Source organism: Macrobrachium rosenbergii, chromosome 8, assembly GCF_040412425.1.
Source record: "Macrobrachium rosenbergii isolate ZJJX-2024 chromosome 8, ASM4041242v1, whole genome shotgun sequence".
NCBI classification, from domain to species: domain Eukaryota; kingdom Metazoa; phylum Arthropoda; class Malacostraca; order Decapoda; family Palaemonidae; genus Macrobrachium; species Macrobrachium rosenbergii.
In genome coordinates, this window is record NC_089748.1 from 36,848,306 (window position 1) to 36,867,855 (window position 19,550).

Consider the following 19,550-nt stretch of genomic DNA (forward strand, 5'->3'; position numbering starts at 1 on the left):
ATCCATACGACAGTCGTAAGGGTCTGGGAGAATGATCCAGTTCACGCTGATGTGGTCGTTATCAGAAAAGGACATTGGCTGCTGTAGGAAGATTGCTGTCGAAGTCCCCTTAGATGAACACACTCATTCGGACACGACTGCTGCAAAATCATGATGCGAGTGGGGGAGGGAAAGCAAGACATCCCCACTACACACAAACATGGGTGGGTGCCATGTACCAGACGTTCACTGAAGCACCATCGATGCCATTCGTCCAACCGTGGAGGCAGAATCACTCTCAGAAGGGCAATCTCGTTCACCAGGGGACTCTTCTTGAGAGGTAGAGAGGAGGCACTGGCCTGCAGTGCCACGATGTTGATGATCTTGATCACAACCTTGTAAACATGGCTGGGGAGGGCAGTGGCCCTGTCACAGGTGTTCCCCTGGATGTCGGCCTACTGTCCACACGATGGGAAAGGTTCTATGAAGAGCAACCCATCCAATACAAAACCATCACATGAACAAGGGAAAAAACCCTCAGGAGAGCTGTCTTGTTCTTCTCTAAACCTCCACATGAGCGTGGATGGGGGTGCATCTGCGGAGGTACCCTGCCGTGGCAATGTTCCCAAGTGGGAATGTGAAGGAATGAAGAAACATCCATATACTTGACACTCACTCAGGCTAAGTTGAAAAATCTCCAAGTCCATGTCCATAAACAGGGGAGGGAAGAAAACCAGTTAAAACAACCAGAGTTATATCTCGGTCGTGCAACAATTGTAGAAAGGGCACAGTTGTGCAACATCTGCACAATCATGCATCTTCATCTTTGGAGATTGAATCTTTGGCTATGGACGTTCGGTAAACTGCAGCAACATCAAAAAAAGTCCTGGCCAGCTTCCTTGTCTAAACCTGCCTATTTCTTAATCAATTTACGTTTAATGTTAAACAAGACTCGATGTATTTTGTAAGAGGCTTGCCATAACACTATCAAGTATCATTTAATCACTTAAAAAGAGATAAAGATGAAGAAACTAAATTCTGAAATATCTCCTGTCTCCTACCCTACTATGTAAATGTAATTTCTTCCATTGCGATAGACTCCCTGTACTAGAAGTCTGTGCATAACCTAAACCTTAAAGTAAAATATTTCAGAACCAATGCTTTGGTAAAATTACAATGAAACAAGTTACAAGGAGTGTACAAGAAGTTTTAGCTCCAAATCCCTACTATGATGGAAGCTGGTTTAATTATCTGTAAGATTTACGACAACAAACTATTAAGAATAATTAAAACCTAAAAATAAGTACATCTCTCAGGTTTTGTTCCAACAAATGATTCCTAATTATATTGACTACAATGATATTCCATAAAATCAAGGACACATTCTTTTGAACTAATGAAAATAATTGTACCCTAATATTAATCTCACATGCATGAACTTCATACCTATAAAATAAGTACTGAGCAACGAACTGGATGACATAGCACATCAAAACTGAAAATTCTAGGAGAATGTACAACTTTAAAATACCTTAAACATAGTACATCTCTTTAAAATACCTTAAACATAGTACATCTCTTTGTCTAAATAATAACTAAGTGACCCTAAATTGAAAAAACCTTAACTACCTGATGGCTGATATCAAGCTACAAAGATTTTAAGTAAAATACAATGTACTACTGTATTCTGAAAATATTGTACTACTAGTAACTAATAGTGATGTGATTAAATTTTTGCTGGATACATTGTATCCTGAAATTTACTGAACTACCTACCAGATAACATTTAATTGATGTGAAAGTTATTTAAAAACTATGCATCATGAATCACAACAGGATACTCAATAGCTGATATTACACTGATGTGAAATTTAGGTAAAAACTATCTACAGTATTGGACTATTTATATTAACCTGACAATTAATGTAAAAATGTGCATCCCTAATCATATAGCTACCTGTTAGCTGATGTTCAACAATTAGGCAATAATTCATATATGAACTCATTCAGTTCCTACTTAGAAATTACAAGAAGCAATGGTAAATTCAACTCAACTTTGGGTCAATAACCAGTGTTATGACCTTGATAAACTAACACTTCCACAATACTTTACCCTATCTCTAATCTACTGTCAATAAAGAAGTTTAATTTATCTAGACCAAAATATGACTTTCAAAGAATTATTTTTACAGGACCACTTTTCTACATCATCTGTAATGACAGCAATAAATACAATTTGTAAATAACCACTACAATCTTGCAAATATGCAATTTCGATAAATAAATATGTAACTGTCTCGAAGTTAATTCTTTTATAGCAGATAACTGTAGAATGCCAAGTGAGACATATCCATTTTGCTTGTTCTATCTCTGTGACAATTTCCTGAAATGATAAAGAAATTGTTAATGATATCACATCAAACTCATATACTTTGGCTTACAAGGTATTAAGATGAAAGACAAAGTTGTTTCTTGAAATCTGCAGGGGTTAGGGTGCAAGCCTGGCGAAAAAAGAAAATCGACAAATAATTCTCAACCTCCCAAACCTTGTTCTAGTACTTTACTATAAAATGTATTGTTGATCATAAAATTGACTGATGAACAGTTGATTACTCACCAAATATATACGATACACTCAGACAGTACAAGATACCCTTATTTAGTGAACACTGCAGTATCAAAAATACAGTAAAAAGAGAGAGAAATGTACAATCACAGCCATACTGTACCTGTAAGGTACTATGATATTACAATACAGTACTGTAGTTTAATTTCTATACCATACAGAATTTATTACATTTATTAAAAAATACCAACTGAATAGCATTACCGTAATCCTAAAAATACCACTCGCCTTATATATGTAAAACTATGCTAATACGTATCCTTTGCCGCTCAAGTCTTTCACTAGCTAACTAGGTGATAATGAACAGTGATGATGATACAACAAACATGCTGATTGCAGTTCTTGCTGAATAGTTATTACACACACACATCAAGACATACACACTCGACAGACAATATTTAAAAACTGTATGGCATTATTCAAATTATATTTAAATGGTGGAGAATTGAGAGACTCTCCACCCTCTTCATCACTACGTTCTGGAGAAAGAGAGGCTGGGATTCTGGGCTGGACCTCTAGGAAATACACCTGTGATTTTCACTTGACTTTTCTGCCTTTTCATTTCCTTTAAAAATGGATTTATATGGTGCAATTGTTTCTTCTGCCATTTCAAGGCCTATATCATCAACAGGTTAATTCAGTATTTTCTATTTCCAACCAATGTGCATTGTCTACAGCTCTACCATGGAAGATGCATGCAATTTGTAAGTGGGAGTGTATGAATCATTCGAGATCTAAATCATACAAATATTGTGTGTATATATATACATTAGTACTACATCCCTGAGGATGATGTGCAACTGGAACCTCAAAAGTTCAAGTGAGGAAGCAACACACTCTAGTACTACCCTAACCAAATCTTGTATTTTAAAATTTACTTCATTTTTATGTATTCATTCATTGATTTATTTTTTTTTTTTTTTCTAATAACCAATCTCTTCTTTCTGTATTTCCTATTATCTTCTGTTACTTCTTTCAAATGAACATCATATTCTTTGGAGGCTTGAATTTCAAATCAGTGGTCCCTGTAGGGTTGTTCCCTATGAATATGGTTCATCTTCTAAATAATAATAATAGACTAATATGTAAATGCATTTTATGCATTTATGGCCTGTGCAAGCCATCAGTGTTTACTCAAAAGGCCACAAGGCTCAAAATATACTCCATTAATTGATAAAGATTCCACAAGTTTAAGACTCAAGAATTGCAAGGGGAAACTGTAGTTATAACCCAAACTAAACATCCTAAGAGGGACACGGATGGAAGAGGGTCTTCTTAGACTTGACTTGAATGTCTGTATGACTTTATCCAAAGACTTCTTTTGAAATTTTGTTTAGTCAGCCACATCAAGTATTAAAGTATTTAAAAATTTGATTGCAGTGTAAAATTCATAAAAAAAAAAACTGGGCTTAGCTATCACATTTATACAATCATTTCAACATTCTGACAACCTGGTAAACAACACTGCCCCATCTCTAACCCTGATTTGTTCTAGTAAATTCTCCAAGTACAGTATGCCATTATTTAGCTCAGTCATTCTCACAGAGAGAGCCATTTACAGTTCTCACTAAATTTCTCTGGATGCTTGTCAAAAACCAAAAATGAAACTAACCAAACCAAAAATTACTGGAAAAACACGACAGAAAATGAAACTAAACTAACCCATAATTACTAGGAAAACTACACAGAAAATGAAACTAAGTTAACCCATAATTACTAAGAAAACACCACAAAAATGAAATTAAACCAACCCATAATTACTAGGAAAATACCACAGAAAATGAAACTAAACTAACCCATAATTATTAAGAAAACTCCACAGAAAATGAAACTAAACTAACACATAATTACTAAGAAAACACCACAAAAAATGAAACTAATCCAACCCAAAATTACTACGAAAATATCACAGAAAATGAAACTAGACTTAGAAAAATAGAGGACCTCCCAATACCAAGGTTTTTTTTTTTATGTATATGTTATGAATCCTGAAATAATCTACTTCCCTTCACTCCTCTCTTCTCCTTGCTGAAATTACTATCATCACATCAAATTAATTTTCACTATAAGAATACAGTAATCAATTTCATTATTTTCATTACATCCCAGACCTCGAGTCCGAAACTTTAAATTGATGTCTTTTCAAAGAACCAAAACCTCTAAATCTGTAGTTCTGGTTCCATCTGAACAAATATTTCTATCTCAAAATATAATACAATTCCCCAAACATCTTGTTTTAATTTCATAAAACACCTACCATTGTTAATGCGCTATTCTTCTTTGAATTACTGTATTTTCTCAAAATCTGTCAACTGCTTCTTTCAAGAACTTGCCAATTGTAGATCACCTGAAAATACAAGGAACAAGTTAATTAAATCCTGGAAAATTAAGATATTTTTGCTTACAAGGAATCAAAATAAAGACATAGCAGTGAATTATGTATCTAATATTTAATTAATTGTGGTGGGTTGCAAGTCAGGTAGAAATGACATGGGTTAAGGTTAGCCCTCTGAAGCCAGCCTCTGTAAGAGGGAAAGACTTAACTTCAAAAAATAGAGTATGATTTAAAAAGGATAAGTATATACTCATACCTTCTTAAAATCCACCATTTTTCCCAAAATCTAGTAAATTACAATCGACCAGAACTTTAGCCTTTCAGGACTCAAATATTTATATTTTCCTGTGAAATTTGTCTGTAACACCAAATGTAAATAATGGTTACTTCAGCATAATCTCTTCCTTGTAAACACTATTTTCAGAGCTACTAGTAGTGGCAGTCCATAAACTAATAAGTTTCAAATGTTTTGGTTCTTCCTCGTCCTCTGACCAAAATTTTAAGTTGCACTACTATCTTTGAGTTTCTGCAAATCAACCTAAATATCAGGATTATTAAACCACCAGCCTTGCTATTTTTCAATGCATATCAGTCATGCATATTTGCCTAAAATGTTGCTTAACACTACCCTCAGTATCTGGAGGCACTAGTACGGCATTTTTGATGCTAAAGGTTATACTTGCTTGAAAGTCTCTAGTCTGAGCAACACAATATCAAACTTCTTAAGCAGCTTAGAGAAAATTTCTTTTTCAAAAGTTCAATCACTCAATCGCTAACCAAATACAATACTATCTGATAAGCTTCGTCATCCTAAAATATCTGGTGTTGCCAAACCAAATTCTGTGTATTGTTTTTGCAACACTAATTGAATGACCTACTAACCTGATCTTGTATATTTCAGAATTAAGACCAATACATCCAGCCATACCAAGATGAAAAAGAGGGTATCTGGATGTTCCAATTACTTTTTGTAAGGAATGATGGTCACTGCTAATGGCCATCAATCTTCTTTCAATGAGAGTTCAAAGTCTATTGATTCAGACTTCCTTATCCAGTTTCTCAAAGTTCTAAAAATGATTGTTAGGTAACTAATGTGGCAATGACTTATGCAACTAGAGCCATCCTTCTCTAAGAGAAAGTGTCTCACTAAAAAAAGTTCTTAGTTTACTACATGAGGCTCATTAGCCATTCTATGGCTAGCTGTACTATCTAGATAGTATATAATTCTAGTGGATTTTCACATCTGGGTTCTTTTTACAAGTACTGAACAGTTGCTCCTAACTTCATACATGGATAAATATATAATTTTTGTCATTTCTGTACATCCTTCAATAACAGATTTAATCTAGTCATTTTCAACATCTGATTAAAGATCAAAATTCATTTCGTATGCTGTCTGGATCAAAATAAAATGCATCATCTGCAGTTCATTATTCCTGAAAACTTTCACTATCTGAAAGGAGATATTAATGTACAATGACGCAGGTCCCTTATAAAGGTAAATTTTGGATTTCTTTGACATGGCAGAATGTAGTAACAATTAGGAATACTCGAACACTTTATAAACTACAGTAACTTTTGTACACAGTGCAAAATAATCTCATACTTTTTGAGCAGTCCACACCCAGGATAAAATTCCCATTGCATCAATCTTCAGTCATTTCATTAATTTAAAAAATTATATGCCTTTTAGCTCTTTCAGAAATTCAATGAACATTATTATTTGTCATGTGCAGTCAATGTTACCCTTTAAACTCTTGATCCTTTCAGGGATTACAGTACTGTAATTTCCAAACTCTCTACTTTGTTGTTCATCTACACACATAAAAATGGGTGTATGTATGTATGTATGTGTGTGTGTCCATGTTCCAAAATAACTCTGAAATGCATTGAGCAATTTCAACCAAACTCTGTATACATATGACTTACTACCTGGAAAAGAATACTGTGGGGGCAAGACATCACTGGCAACCAAAGGGGTGGAGGTGGGAAGGGGTGGGATCTTCAAGGTTGCTGAAAGTTAAATGGTCACACTCCCGATGCCCTCAAAGTTCAAGTTCAGCCCTAACAGGAAGGAGGGGTGAGAGGGGGTGAAAATAAAATTTAAAAAATGACAGATATTATAGTGTCTAATCCACAGTTTTTGAGGTCACTGAGGTGAATAGTGGTATTCCCAATGCTGTTTCAGTCCACGTTCAACCCCAGTAGGAATAGGGGGTGAGAAGGGGTGAAATATAAAATGTAAAAAATGCTGGGTAATGTAACTGAAGCAACTGTTTTAACAGCAGAGAAAGAGAGAGTTTATCGGCTGTCAGAGTTTTCCTGGGCAGCGCCAGGTTGGTTGGTATTCAGTTAACCCTTTCTTAAATCAATCTCCTAAAAATCTAAAAAACTATAATTAAATACTTCAAGACTCACCAAAGATAATCCAGGTTTTGATGGCATATGCCACTGGTCACATTTCTCCCCTGTGATTTGTTTTTAACCATCATTTGGTTCATCAGGTGGGTCACTGAAACTCCTAATTCAATACTCAGTAATTTCCTCTGTCATAATCCTCTTCTGACTGATTTTAACTGGGTTCTGAAAAAACCCTCATTTTATTTGTTGTTATTTTCACAGTTTGTTGTCTGGGAAGAGTTTCTTGCTCAAAATGTTTTCATAAAATTTTATATTTAATTTCTTATCTGTACTTTTAGATAGTTGTCTCTTGGACTGATTAAGATCAGTTATTTTCTTGTTTTCGTTTTCTTTAATTTGAATTATAACATTTCAATTGTGGTTCCCCATAATTGTCTTGCATTTACACTACGTGATACACATAAACATTACAGCATTTTGGACGCCTGATTTCTCTGTTCCTCTTTTTGTGTACAGCAGTTGCAGTAGCATAATATTCCATGATCTATTTCCAGATTTTATATTCTTTTATATGACCTTTATTTTCTTCATTATGACAAATAAAGGTCATATAAAAGAGGAATAGAAGTTCTGGAAATAGCTCATGGAACACTATGCTACTGCAACTACTGTATATAAAAAAAGGAACAAAGAAATCAGGTGTCCAAAATTTTTTATACACATGTATCACGGTAGTGTAAATACAAGACAATTGTTGGGGACCACAATTTAAAATGCTATAATTCAAATTAAACTGTATCTTATGCCAAGAACCACCTTTCTACAGGAAATTAAACACAAAGTTTAAAAAAAAATAACATGAAAATGACAACTGAAATAAGGTTTTTGAACAGTTTATCAGTCAGTGAGAAGCTAAATTACCGAGACAACGGAATGGACTAAAAGTACAGATAAGAAGTGAATAACAGACTATCCATAAACCTAATCATGTGCCAATGATGGAAAACATTTTGAGGAAGAGGAACTCTTCCCAGACAACTGGAAACTGTGAGGTTCCAAAACCACTAGAAGGAAAATACACCACTTACATGGATCATATATCGAGTTGTTCATTGATGTTTCAATATTGAGCTGAACCCATACAAATAAAATTCCTATTTTGAAGAGGATTATGACATGGGAGTAGTTTCATACTGCCCCACTTGGTGACAAGGGAGATATTCACCATAATCTTGGGGTGTTTGCTCCTCTTATATTGGTAGTAATTTCTGTAATTTTTTTTTCTATCATCCTTATTTTTTCAAATTTGTTCAATTTCTGTTTCTGAACGACTTCCTGAGCAAACAATCTTTTCCACCTACCGTGCACACCACTAGAATGCCTCACATCAGTTACCTTTTCTTACTGTTCCACTTAGAAAGTACATTACTGTACTGGTAATAAACCTGGAAAGGAAAAATACACTTCTGTAGAGAAAGCATTCTTGAATATGGGATGATAATGCCCAACACTTCCTTAATAACCAAAGTAGCGTGTACTTGCAAGCAGATATTGTAACTATTAAAAGCTAATTACATGCTTAAAAATAAGGTAGCGTGGAATGTTATCAAACTAGTGCCATTTACAACACAGCATTCAGTGGTAAAGAATTTCTTAATAGTGTTGTACAGAATGGTAGCTGGTGTAAAGAACTTTGAAGAAACTCAGATTCCTACAAACATGACACTGAAGACCTTCAATGTACAAAACAAAAATGGGTATTGTACTGATTTTCTCAAAACCTGTCACTCATTACTTGTAGCCAAAAATTTTAATCTATAACTATGACTTAAGATTATTCTATCCACATCACACAATAATCGCTTGTTAATATCTCTAATTCAAGAAACCTTTTGTGAAAACCACCACTGAATCCAAAACGTTAAAAATTAAGGAGATAAAGTTTGTACTACCCATATTTTCACATATACAATAATGTATGTCACATTCATCTTTGGTCATGAATTCAAAAATATCAGAAACATGCAGAATTAATAGGTTACTGTACTGGTAAGTTCTTAGCCAAATCTACCCCTATCATCAACAAGAGGGATTAGATTTAGATGATTGTTAGGAGCTGAATCATCTTGAGAAATAATTCTACAAGTCTGTGTAGTTACTGGATTGAACTAAGAGCCTGCCTTGTAAACAAAAAAAAAAAAAAAAAAAAAAAAATAAGCATTATTTTTCATCTGAATGAAATCTGCTCTGACCCATTCATACTCCAGTTCTGTTTTGGGTAAGACTGATATTCGAAAAGCCTGTATTTCAAAATTAACAGATGAGGATAATTCATATTAAGAAGTGGTCCCCAATATTAACACAATGTTCTGTTGGTATTCAGTGAGGAATACAACTAGTTGGGTTAGTAACTTTTAGGTGCCTTAGTCAAGTACAGATGACTGGTTTGACCAAAGGATATTTGAAGAGTAGTCCACATGAACCAATCTCTTTATATGCAGACTGTAAAATAACACTAACAGTTTAAAATTTTTAATTTGAACATCCAAAATATAACTGACAACAAATGTCAAGCTTTGAAAACAAATCAGTTGCAGAAACTTTAAGATGCCGTAATTTAATACATGAAACCCAAACGTTATCATTCACAACGACAAATCCTCTGAGGAATAAGTACATTGGGTCAGTGGTCAGGTTACATTAATAATAAGAACTGGTAGGTAAACATTCACAGAGGGTTCCATTAGTTACAAGGAGGATGAAGCTAAGAAAAAGAGTGCTGGTAAAGACAATGAAATTAGACTCCATTCTGGTCACAGTAGACTGACCAAGACAATATCAAATGTTACCATTGGTGTTGAAGAGATTGGAAGACAGTGAAGGACAATGTTAAATGTTGCTTTTTGTGGAAATGACTCCTTGAGCAGTAAGACAGCCATGATTAGAGGTCAAATGAGTCCAAAAACTCAACAGTAAAGAGTATGGTTTAGAAAGACCGAGTGAAAAGTCTCACACAGAAGCACCCCCTGTTTAGGTGCACCTTCTGCTAACTTTAGACATTTAATTCTTCCCTTCAGGTGCACAAAAGACTCCAGTTGTCTGAGCAACTGGAAAAGGGTATAAAAGGAGGATAACGAAGGTGACTTGAAAGCCACCCAGAGCAAAGTATTGTTTACCATCCCCTGTTTAGGTCAGAAGTTGCATATCAACTGAATGTTAGACTGAATCTCCACCCGAAAATGTCATGTTCACAATAACATGCAAGGGAGTGACAATGCTTGTAACATCCTATTCAGTCTGGCATAGGGAAAACAGTTGTACAGTAATAGGGTAGGCCTATGCCAGAGTGAGATGTGTCAGAGATCTTGCCTGAAAAGGTAATCCTCAAAGAACCAAGTGTGACCTTACACAGGGTGCTAATTCAGAAGGCAGCTAAGTTTTGCCAATAAGAATGGCAGGTTCAGAGTAGAGCTCCAATGCCCTCCATAAAAGTCACTGAAACAGAGGCCATAAAGTGCCACATACACTTCACACCTCTGTAATATACAAACAGTACTTATCTATGGTAAAGAAGTAAACAAAAAAAAAAATAAGTTCCAACTTATTTCATTTTTTTTTTTTAACCTTGCAGTTGGAAGGATTACAGCAAGACATCATCAAGTGATAGATAGGGGCAGAAGAAAACACTCTGTGAGAGCAGGTGTGTTGAGGATTACCCAACTTCACCATCCAACTGTCAAGTAACACCATCACCCAGTTTCAATGACCATTTTCACCTTACACTGAGAAATACTCCTACATAAAGACAATGATTTGTATTTCTGAAAGAAAACACTTTCTCTTGTTCACTTATCAGCAGTATGACCTGTCTGAGGAAACTAAAACTTTCCTGATTAATAATAAGAAATATTCTAATTTCAGGTTATACTTAAAACTCATGGGTTTCAATTCTGAAGACTTTTGCATTTCACTGCAATTCTTGCTTGCTGGTGGAAATCTATTTAGCTCCAAAGTTCACAAAGTACATGGAAATTTATCTAACTTTTAGTTAGCCTAATCAAGACTAAGAGTTAACATATCTGAATCAACAGTCTAATAGGGTGAAAAAGTCTACCTGAGCAAGACCTTCATTTGTCAATTTCCTACAACCATACATACTGTACTTTGCACAGAATATAAAACTGTCATTATTGAATCTGGATTTTGAAATTATGACAAATTATGATATGCTAAATCTGGTTTGTCCCTAGGTAGACATTAATATCAAAACTCTTGCTATATGGTGTCATCAGTACAAGTGATTTACCTCCAAATATTAATGAGGCTCTTTTAAGAGGAATGTCTCAAATGAAAATAATAATCTGCACATTTCCACTAGTAATAAGTATTCCATCTTAAAATACAAATGCAATCCATTATCTCATTTTGACAACACATCCATTGCCCTGATAACTGTCCAGACATTCCTTTCACATATTGACTTAGCTCTCTCATGACCTAAGAGACTGACAGTGTCTACTGAATAACTCAACACTTGAAACAGCTCTGGAAAACTGCAGTACTGAAGGGAAAAATTACTGATAACAGTTCAAATAAAAAAGTAAAATTTTCATTATCATTACAATAATTCAGGATATCATATGTGGATTTCATTTTTTTTTCCTATGCAATTATCTCAACATCATTAAATTTTCACTTTTGTGAAACTACCAAAAATTATGATCTAATACTCATCAAAGTAGGTGAATACTGACACTTCCACAAAACAGGACTATATTAAGTAAAATGTCTAAAATTATACAGCAATTATTAGCATGCTGTACTACAAAGTCTACATATAAAATAATCAAAATGTATATAAACTCTATACAGCAAAAAATAGAAATCAATATGCTATTAAAAATGAACTTTTACAACTTAACTGACGTCAGGCAGTCCTGACCATCTGTAGTGGGTCTGATGTTTGAGCTTCACACAGCACCATTTATAAATGCAGATATGAACTTCATGTTCTGTAGCTTGTTCCAAATAAATAGATCTTTACCATACTTTCCCTCAATGTTTGTAGACTACAGTAATGTTGAGAGTAACATCAAGAGATCTGTAAAAGAAATTAGAGAGTAACTACTTCCAAAAACCAATGGAGTACTTGCTATCATTTCATTTTAATAAACAGCTATTTTTAAAAATTCAAAATCAAGCCAAATATTACTTAATATTCAAATTCATACATAAACTGAACTTTTCCCATGTGCACCCGAAAAATACTCTCGTCTAAAGACTCGTGTTCTTAAAGGGAGTAATTAATACATCATCATCACACTTTAATCATCAAACTTATACAGGCCATAAATATGGTTTACAATAATGGCATTAAAAAAAAAAATCATGAACTGCTGAATTTTTAAAAGAAGGGCAATTCCTGACCTAAAATTTTATGCTGTTAATTAATAAAGCATTTTGGCAACAAGTAAAAGCTTCACATATATATAATACCTTCAGGAATGTCCTTATAGATGACACAATGAATTATTTACAATTACTAAACTACCAAAAAAATATTTTTGCATGTACATTAATCTTTCAGGTTTGAGAAGCAATAATAATATGCTTTTTCTATGATTACCAAATTGTCTAATACCAGCCCTAAGTATTAGAATCTTTTGCTTTGTTCAAAAGTCTCCTTCATATGCTTAATATGAAACTCATACTAAAACCTATTGCTAGTTTAGTGTTCCCAACATATTTACCAATGACTTATTACTCACTGGGACATTTTCTATATTCTCTGTCTATGTTTTGATGGTCGTGCAAGTGGGCTACTGTTCAAATTCTATTTGTCCCAGTGTATCATGGGTAGGCATGGCTTAGCATATTTGGAACAATTTTTGTTATTTTTAAGCAGAAATGTGGGTACATGAATGATGCTGAAACCTAACTGTTCTTTTGTTGTACATTTTACCAATTAAGTGGTATTCTGGAATTCAGGTGTTGCTTGAAAAAATCTGGTTTAGTCCTAGTTCCTTTACAGTAGTCCAGTTGTGTAATTCTTGTTCCTTTGATTATTATGGCTCATTTGATTTTTTTTATTTTATTTCTGACATTCACTACCACAAAAAATTAGTTGTTTAAAGATACTGAAGCCATTATATCCTATAATTCTGGGGGCCCACAGTGCGAAGCTGGGGTTTATGTAAGGGGGTAAATGCAAAAAAGGTCAAATGACAAGGATGTATTCTGACACCGCCATGATACCCTATTTCTGCAAGTTCTGATTCCGATTCACATAGGGTTTATTGAATGTTTGGTAAATTTTAACTTTATACCATACTTGTATTCTGGAATTGAAAATATGAGTATGTAGATTTTAGTTTGTTTTGACCGTTTCTAACATCATTTTGGCAGCAAATTAATATCCTAAATTAAGGGGGAACACATTGGGTCAGCAAGATTTTTGGGGTGGGGGAAAATACGAGAGAGAAAAATACAGGTTTATATTTAACATTCCTATGATACTTTTCCAAATTCTGACTGTGATGAAGATAAGTTTTTGAAGGTTTTTTGAGTGACAGTCAGGCCCTAGTACCCTAGGATATGTTAATGGGGAGTTCATACCCTGGCCACGAAATGATGAGGCTCCACAGGTTTGGTTGTAACCCTGTTCTTTAATTTAAAGGGCTTTAGGTTAGGCCAGGTGGGGCAAGTCCCAGGGGGTTAAGCCCACCCAGGTGGGTTCCTGGTGTCTTAGGTTAGTTAGGGTGCAACCCTATTCATTCTAACTTTCAGCACCCTAGGTCAGGTTGGATGGGGAGGTCCAGGGAGGTAAAGGCCCCAGCCAGGTAAAGACCCAACCAAAAACACTTTTTCTCAGTGTTCCTCAATTACTGTTAAATATACAGGGGTCAGCATCTCGAATATTACTCATTTGCTAAAGAAATTAAGTTATGAAACATGAGAAAGTAATAGTTTCAGCTCCAGAATGACATTATGGTTTAAAGCACAAGATTCCACCAGCTAGCTTGATCTTACAATTACTAAAAAGGAATTGCAAGCCTTCAGTCCCAAAGAACTAACAATGATTCTGCGTCACAGTTTAAGTACCTAGCGTCAGCTGGGTGGCCTAACCTAGAACTGGACTACCTATATTTATGTCTAGGCATCCTGAGGCTAAACTAATCTAGATTTTATCTAGATAACTTCTCTAAGATACCTTATCTCAGTAGGACACTTAAACATCACGGAAGGCCTGTTTTCTTACGAGGGCAGACTACAGTGGCCCCTAGACACAAGATAGAGGTCCATTTTTTGGTTTGTTTAAAACACCTTTAAGGAAGTTATGTTCACATACCATTTTAAAATAAATCTTAATGAACTTTTGGTGTACCTGGACAAGACTTATTCATTGCAATGAAGAAGAATGATCAGTTCACAACGAGAACACAACCTGAATCATAAAGGTCTAATTTCTCATTGGTCTGAGTGCAATTTTGATATAGTTTTTATATACCCGATGATACAGGAATCTTTGGTATTATTTTATAAGCTGCCAATACACGATATGATATAGTAACCTCCATTTTTTAAAAGAGCTCTACATCCTCGTTATTTTGAACCCCATAAACATTATTCGCAAACAAATAAAAAATTAATATATGCAAATAAAAAATTAGTATCCATAAATAAAAAAATTAAAATCAAATTATGACATAAGGTGGGGCAACACCGGCACGCCCCCCCCTTCATGGCTAATACGTCAAAATTGTTAACCAGTAAACACCCCTATAATAGGTTACATTGGGTTGGTATTTTTAGGTTATTTTAGTGCCCTAACAGTTTCCTGGCCATTTTTGCATAAAAAACCCAAAACGGGTTTTCATGCAAAAATGGCTGCCTGGAATCTTATTGGCAACTTATGAAATTTTACAGAATATTTCACAAATAAAGACGGTATTTTGTAATTTCTCGGCTGCACAGTTCAATTAACCTACAATTAAATGTCCTTAACACCTATGTAACAAATAATATTAGATAATATCCTTTAATAAGCAATGAAGTGACCTAGGGTCGAGTCAAAACAAATAAATATTACACCAAAATTCAGAACAAAAATTACAAATTTTTCGGCAAAATACTTACGAATTGTTCCTCAAAGGACGTTGAATATCATCCGTTACTATACATATTAATATTTGCAACTTGAATATGATCGTTATCAACACTATTTAAAGATTTTTTGACATTTTAAGGCATGGTGTTCGGTTCTTATAAGGTCTGGAGAGCTAAGCAATGGCCATCTTGACATTCTTGAGTCTTTGACTATAAAATAAAACTCTAAAGAGTAACTGGCAACTTTTTATACAACTTGGACATAACCTTCCATTTTACTTAATAATGAACAAAATTTTCACAAAATAATAAGGATACAATTTGGGAAAACAACATCATGTTATCTGTGATCCAAATTCTATTCACTGTTATCACAATAATTGCTAAAATAAATCAAATGCAAAACATAACATGGCAACTGTCCTTATTCAGGATTCCTAAGTACATAACTATTGTCTTTTACTTTAAAAAAAATTTATATATAAATGTTTTAATTAAAATTTCTGATACAAAAAAAGAAAATTTTTGTTATTAATATAAACTAGTGGTAGTTATTATTCAAGAATTTATGTTTTATTTTAAAAAATGAGGGATCTTAAAGATATTCTGCTATAGGTGAATGGTAAGAGAAGTAGCTAGCTGGAATGTTAAGGGGCCTTTCAAAAATTACGTAACCCCCTTTTTTTTGGTAACTTCTGACCGCCTCTCCCCCGCCCCCGTGTCACGTCTCATAACACATGTCCAGACCCCACCTAGAAAATAATGTAACGTCAGCTAGTAACCCCCCAACCCCCTCCGCCGAATTAGCATGTTTCCTTTTTTTTAATGCAATAATATATTACTCTAGACTAGTACCTGGAAATTATTACCTTTAGGTTGTTCTTAATACTTTTATTTTAACAAAGCAGAGAATGTCGGAGTTCAGAAAAGGGATGAGTTTGTGATATTATTCTGCGTCATGTAATGCGTACAGTGGAAAATGTTGAAGTACAGACAAGGGTTGAGTTTGTGATATTTTTTAAACATATGCAACGAAAAAATTAAATACCATATTCTCAATATTATTAAAATATAAAAGTTCATTGCAGACAAATCTGAAAATGTTATGTAACTACATCTCGCCATAACCACCTCCCCCATGAAGCGTTACGTAATTTTTGAACGGCCCCTCAAAGTTGAATGAGGGTTAACAGAAAAACACAGTGAAACATGTTAAAGACCTTGAATATGCAATGTAGGGACATAAAATAGGATTCAATTAATTACCGGCAACATAAAAAAATAGATTTTACCTACATCGTTGCCAGAAGCACCATTATGGCTGAATTTAACCTTAAATAAACTAAAAACTACTGAGGCTAAAGGGCTGCAATTTGGTATGTTTGATGATTGGAGGGTGGATCATCAACAGACCAAATTGCAGCCCTCTAGTCTCAGTACTTTTTAAGATCTGAGGGCGGACAGAAAAAGTGCGGACAAAATAAAGTGGAGACAGAATAATTGATAAATACAGTAACTGACAACATCTTGGAAGCTCAGAAGAAATCGTCCTTGGTGTTACGAGTATTTTAAAAATTTAAACTTTTGCAATATGTCATTAAATAAAATAACTCAGTGGCTATGAAGACCAGTTTGTAGATGTTATGGAAAATTAGCAGAGAATCACAAATAAAGTGATGACAGGCAACTTTTCTAACTTGGCTATCTTGTAAGGTAGTTCACAGGTAACTTCATTCATATTAAGGCATAATAAAATAAGATTTATAAACAGGCAATCGAGTTGTATTTATTTCAGACCTGTTTCCCTCTAAAATATTCGTCTGCTCTGTCGTCTCTGCTCGGTCATTTTAAATAAAAGACTATTACATTTTGGCTGAAGAAGCTTTATAAAAAATGTCATCTACATCACCTGATACCAGGTATGATAGGTATTAAAAATAATTTAATTTTATTGCCATTAATACTGCAGTTTATTCGAAAAAAGGGAATTTGTAAGGCTCTCTGTAAAGAGAGATTTGGTAACACAAAGAAAGCAGACGATATACTGAAAAGCTACCGCCAACGCTTAACTTTTAAAAATACACAAATTTCAGAGTCAGATCATGAATTATCATAACTAAAACAATGTTTCATTACATACATAATACATAAATACGTACATACATGCATGTACAGTATATGATGAGTAAAATTACACTACACTATACAAATACAGTACATGATGAGTAAAATTACACAATACTGAGTCTGGCCAGCAACTTGTGAAGACCATCAAGAGACATTTGAACTTCCGTGGAGCTTGGTGGTTGGCATGGAGCCATTTACATACTCCCCCCGCCCCCGCGCCTTTTAAAAACTAACAGACCCAGATATCCAACACCTGCAACCGTCCCTTTGAAGGGAAAAAGACCAAGCTGTCAATGACACACTCTGGACATTGCTGCCCCAAGAGGTGCCAATGAGTCTGGGTACAGTTATAATGTGCCTTAAGGCAGAGGAGTGCCCAATGAATGGTTGTGAACCATTTGGTGAGAGAGATTGCTCACCAAATGGCAAATGTTCCTTTACACAAAAATCGTTGTAAGAATGTTATTTCTGGAAAAAAAAAAATCCACACAAGGTGCTGAAATCAACTTATCTGCAGGTACTAAACACTGTCACTTGACTGGCTACTTAATCTTTGAAACATTCATATGTCACGGTACTTTCTGATTAAAGGGGAAACTAATTCTTAAAATGCACTTTACTCTAAATTACAGAATAATGCAAAAGATAAAACCAGCCTAGGACGTGAGGTTTGGTGTCTGCTTAATAGTATTTCCCAGAGAATATACAAAGAATATATATAACCACATAATTACAGGTCTATGCACAACAGATTACAAACAGTTCGATATTCCTCTGGTACTCATCATCAAGACATATGAATTAATGCATATCAACAAACCGCTCCAGTTGAGGGTGCACCACTCCCTTGTAGGCTATGCCATGTTTTCGAAGGGCCGCCGCAGCCAGACACTGCAGGGAAGTGTGGCGGACTGGGTTCACTATCTGATGCAGCCTCTCCCCTTGCGAGGCCCTCAAGGATCCGAAGCTGAAACCGTTTTTATTTACGGCGTCCAAGTGGCCACCGGCCGAGAGCAAAGCATTCAGAATCTCTCGGGGGCACTCGCCATTCGAGGCAAGCGCGTGGAGGGGCGTGTTCCCGTAATGATCCGTCGCACAAGGATCAGCACCAGTTTCCAGCAGGACGTTTACGATTTCTGAGCTGGGGAAGGTTGAGACCACAGGCGAACCAGCGCGAACGATGGAACCACCAGCGCACAACCTGTGCAGGAGAGTACTGCCTGTGATGTCTCTGGGATCTAATTTGACTAACCTATACACTGCCTTTTTCACTGACACCAGTTGGGGAGATGAAATCAGAGGCTTCAGTTTTAAAAGAATCAACATTAAATGTATCGCCAAAGGGATGAGACAGTCGAGATAGTGGAAATAAATGTGGCTGGCGAAGTGAATCTTATGCGTCACTGACATCTCGACTTCCCTGCGGCAGCTTTCGAACAGACGCAGGACGTCCTCGAAATACGCCGCATTATCGTAGAGTTCGGGACGCATCAGAACCATGTACGAAAACAGGTCTGTCAGAGACGTGAGGAAGAAGAGCCTCCTGAGGTCTAGGGCTCCCAGGGTCCTCTGTTGCATTTCCAAGCCGCGCGCCCAAAGGACGATGCATCGCTTGACGTCGCCGGCTGTGGCGAGCTTTGCCCCTTTGCGTCGTACGTCGGTAAACGTGGCGTGATGTCCGTAGCCCAGCACTCTGGCTCTCACTAGCATCGACTGGATTCCAATGGCGTCTCGCCTGGAACGTATCTCCTCCAGTTGCTCGGGTGTCCTCAGTTCCTGGAAATGTTCGCTGAAGAGGGGATCATCGGCCTCTGTTCTGACTGGAATATCGTTGGCACGCCTGGAAGGATATTGCGAGAGAATTTCATCAGTATGGAAATGTTTTATGTCTTCCTTTCCTGTAAATGAAAATTGCCATAGGCTTAACAAAATCAATATCATGAGTAAGTGAGGAAGCACAATGCGACTCTGTGATGTTCAGTGTTTAAATAAAAGGAGCCTTAAACGATGTGCATC

The 19,550-nt window shown here is 35.6% G+C and overlaps 1 protein-coding gene and 1 long non-coding RNA gene across 4 annotated transcripts in view; both read right to left on the minus strand.

Annotated features, from left to right (window-relative positions):
- Positions 1–13: 13 nt before the first annotated feature.
- On the minus strand, positions 14–10,475 carry LOC136840712 (uncharacterized). The gene is made up of 3 exons (XR_010853709.1): positions 8,390–10,475; positions 4,863–4,952; positions 14–2,362 (listed from the first exon to the last, which is right to left on the minus strand). It is a non-coding gene; the product is annotated as an uncharacterized lncRNA (long non-coding RNA).
- Positions 10,476–15,875: 5,400 nt separating this feature from the next.
- The window catches only part of LOC136840708 (protein fem-1 homolog A-like), a 38,738-nt gene continuing 35,063 nt past the window's right edge, over positions 15,876–19,550 (minus strand). For 2 of the 3 annotated variants that reach the window (XM_067107508.1, XM_067107510.1), the window contains one exon: positions 17,275–19,374. In XM_067107508.1, coding sequence (XP_066963609.1) covers positions 18,336–19,374 — 1,039 coding nt within the window. In that variant the 3' untranslated portion in view covers positions 17,275–18,335. Of the gene's footprint in view, positions 19,375–19,550 lie in introns of all 3 variants that reach the window. The other variant, XM_067107509.1, reaches the window with a different exon arrangement.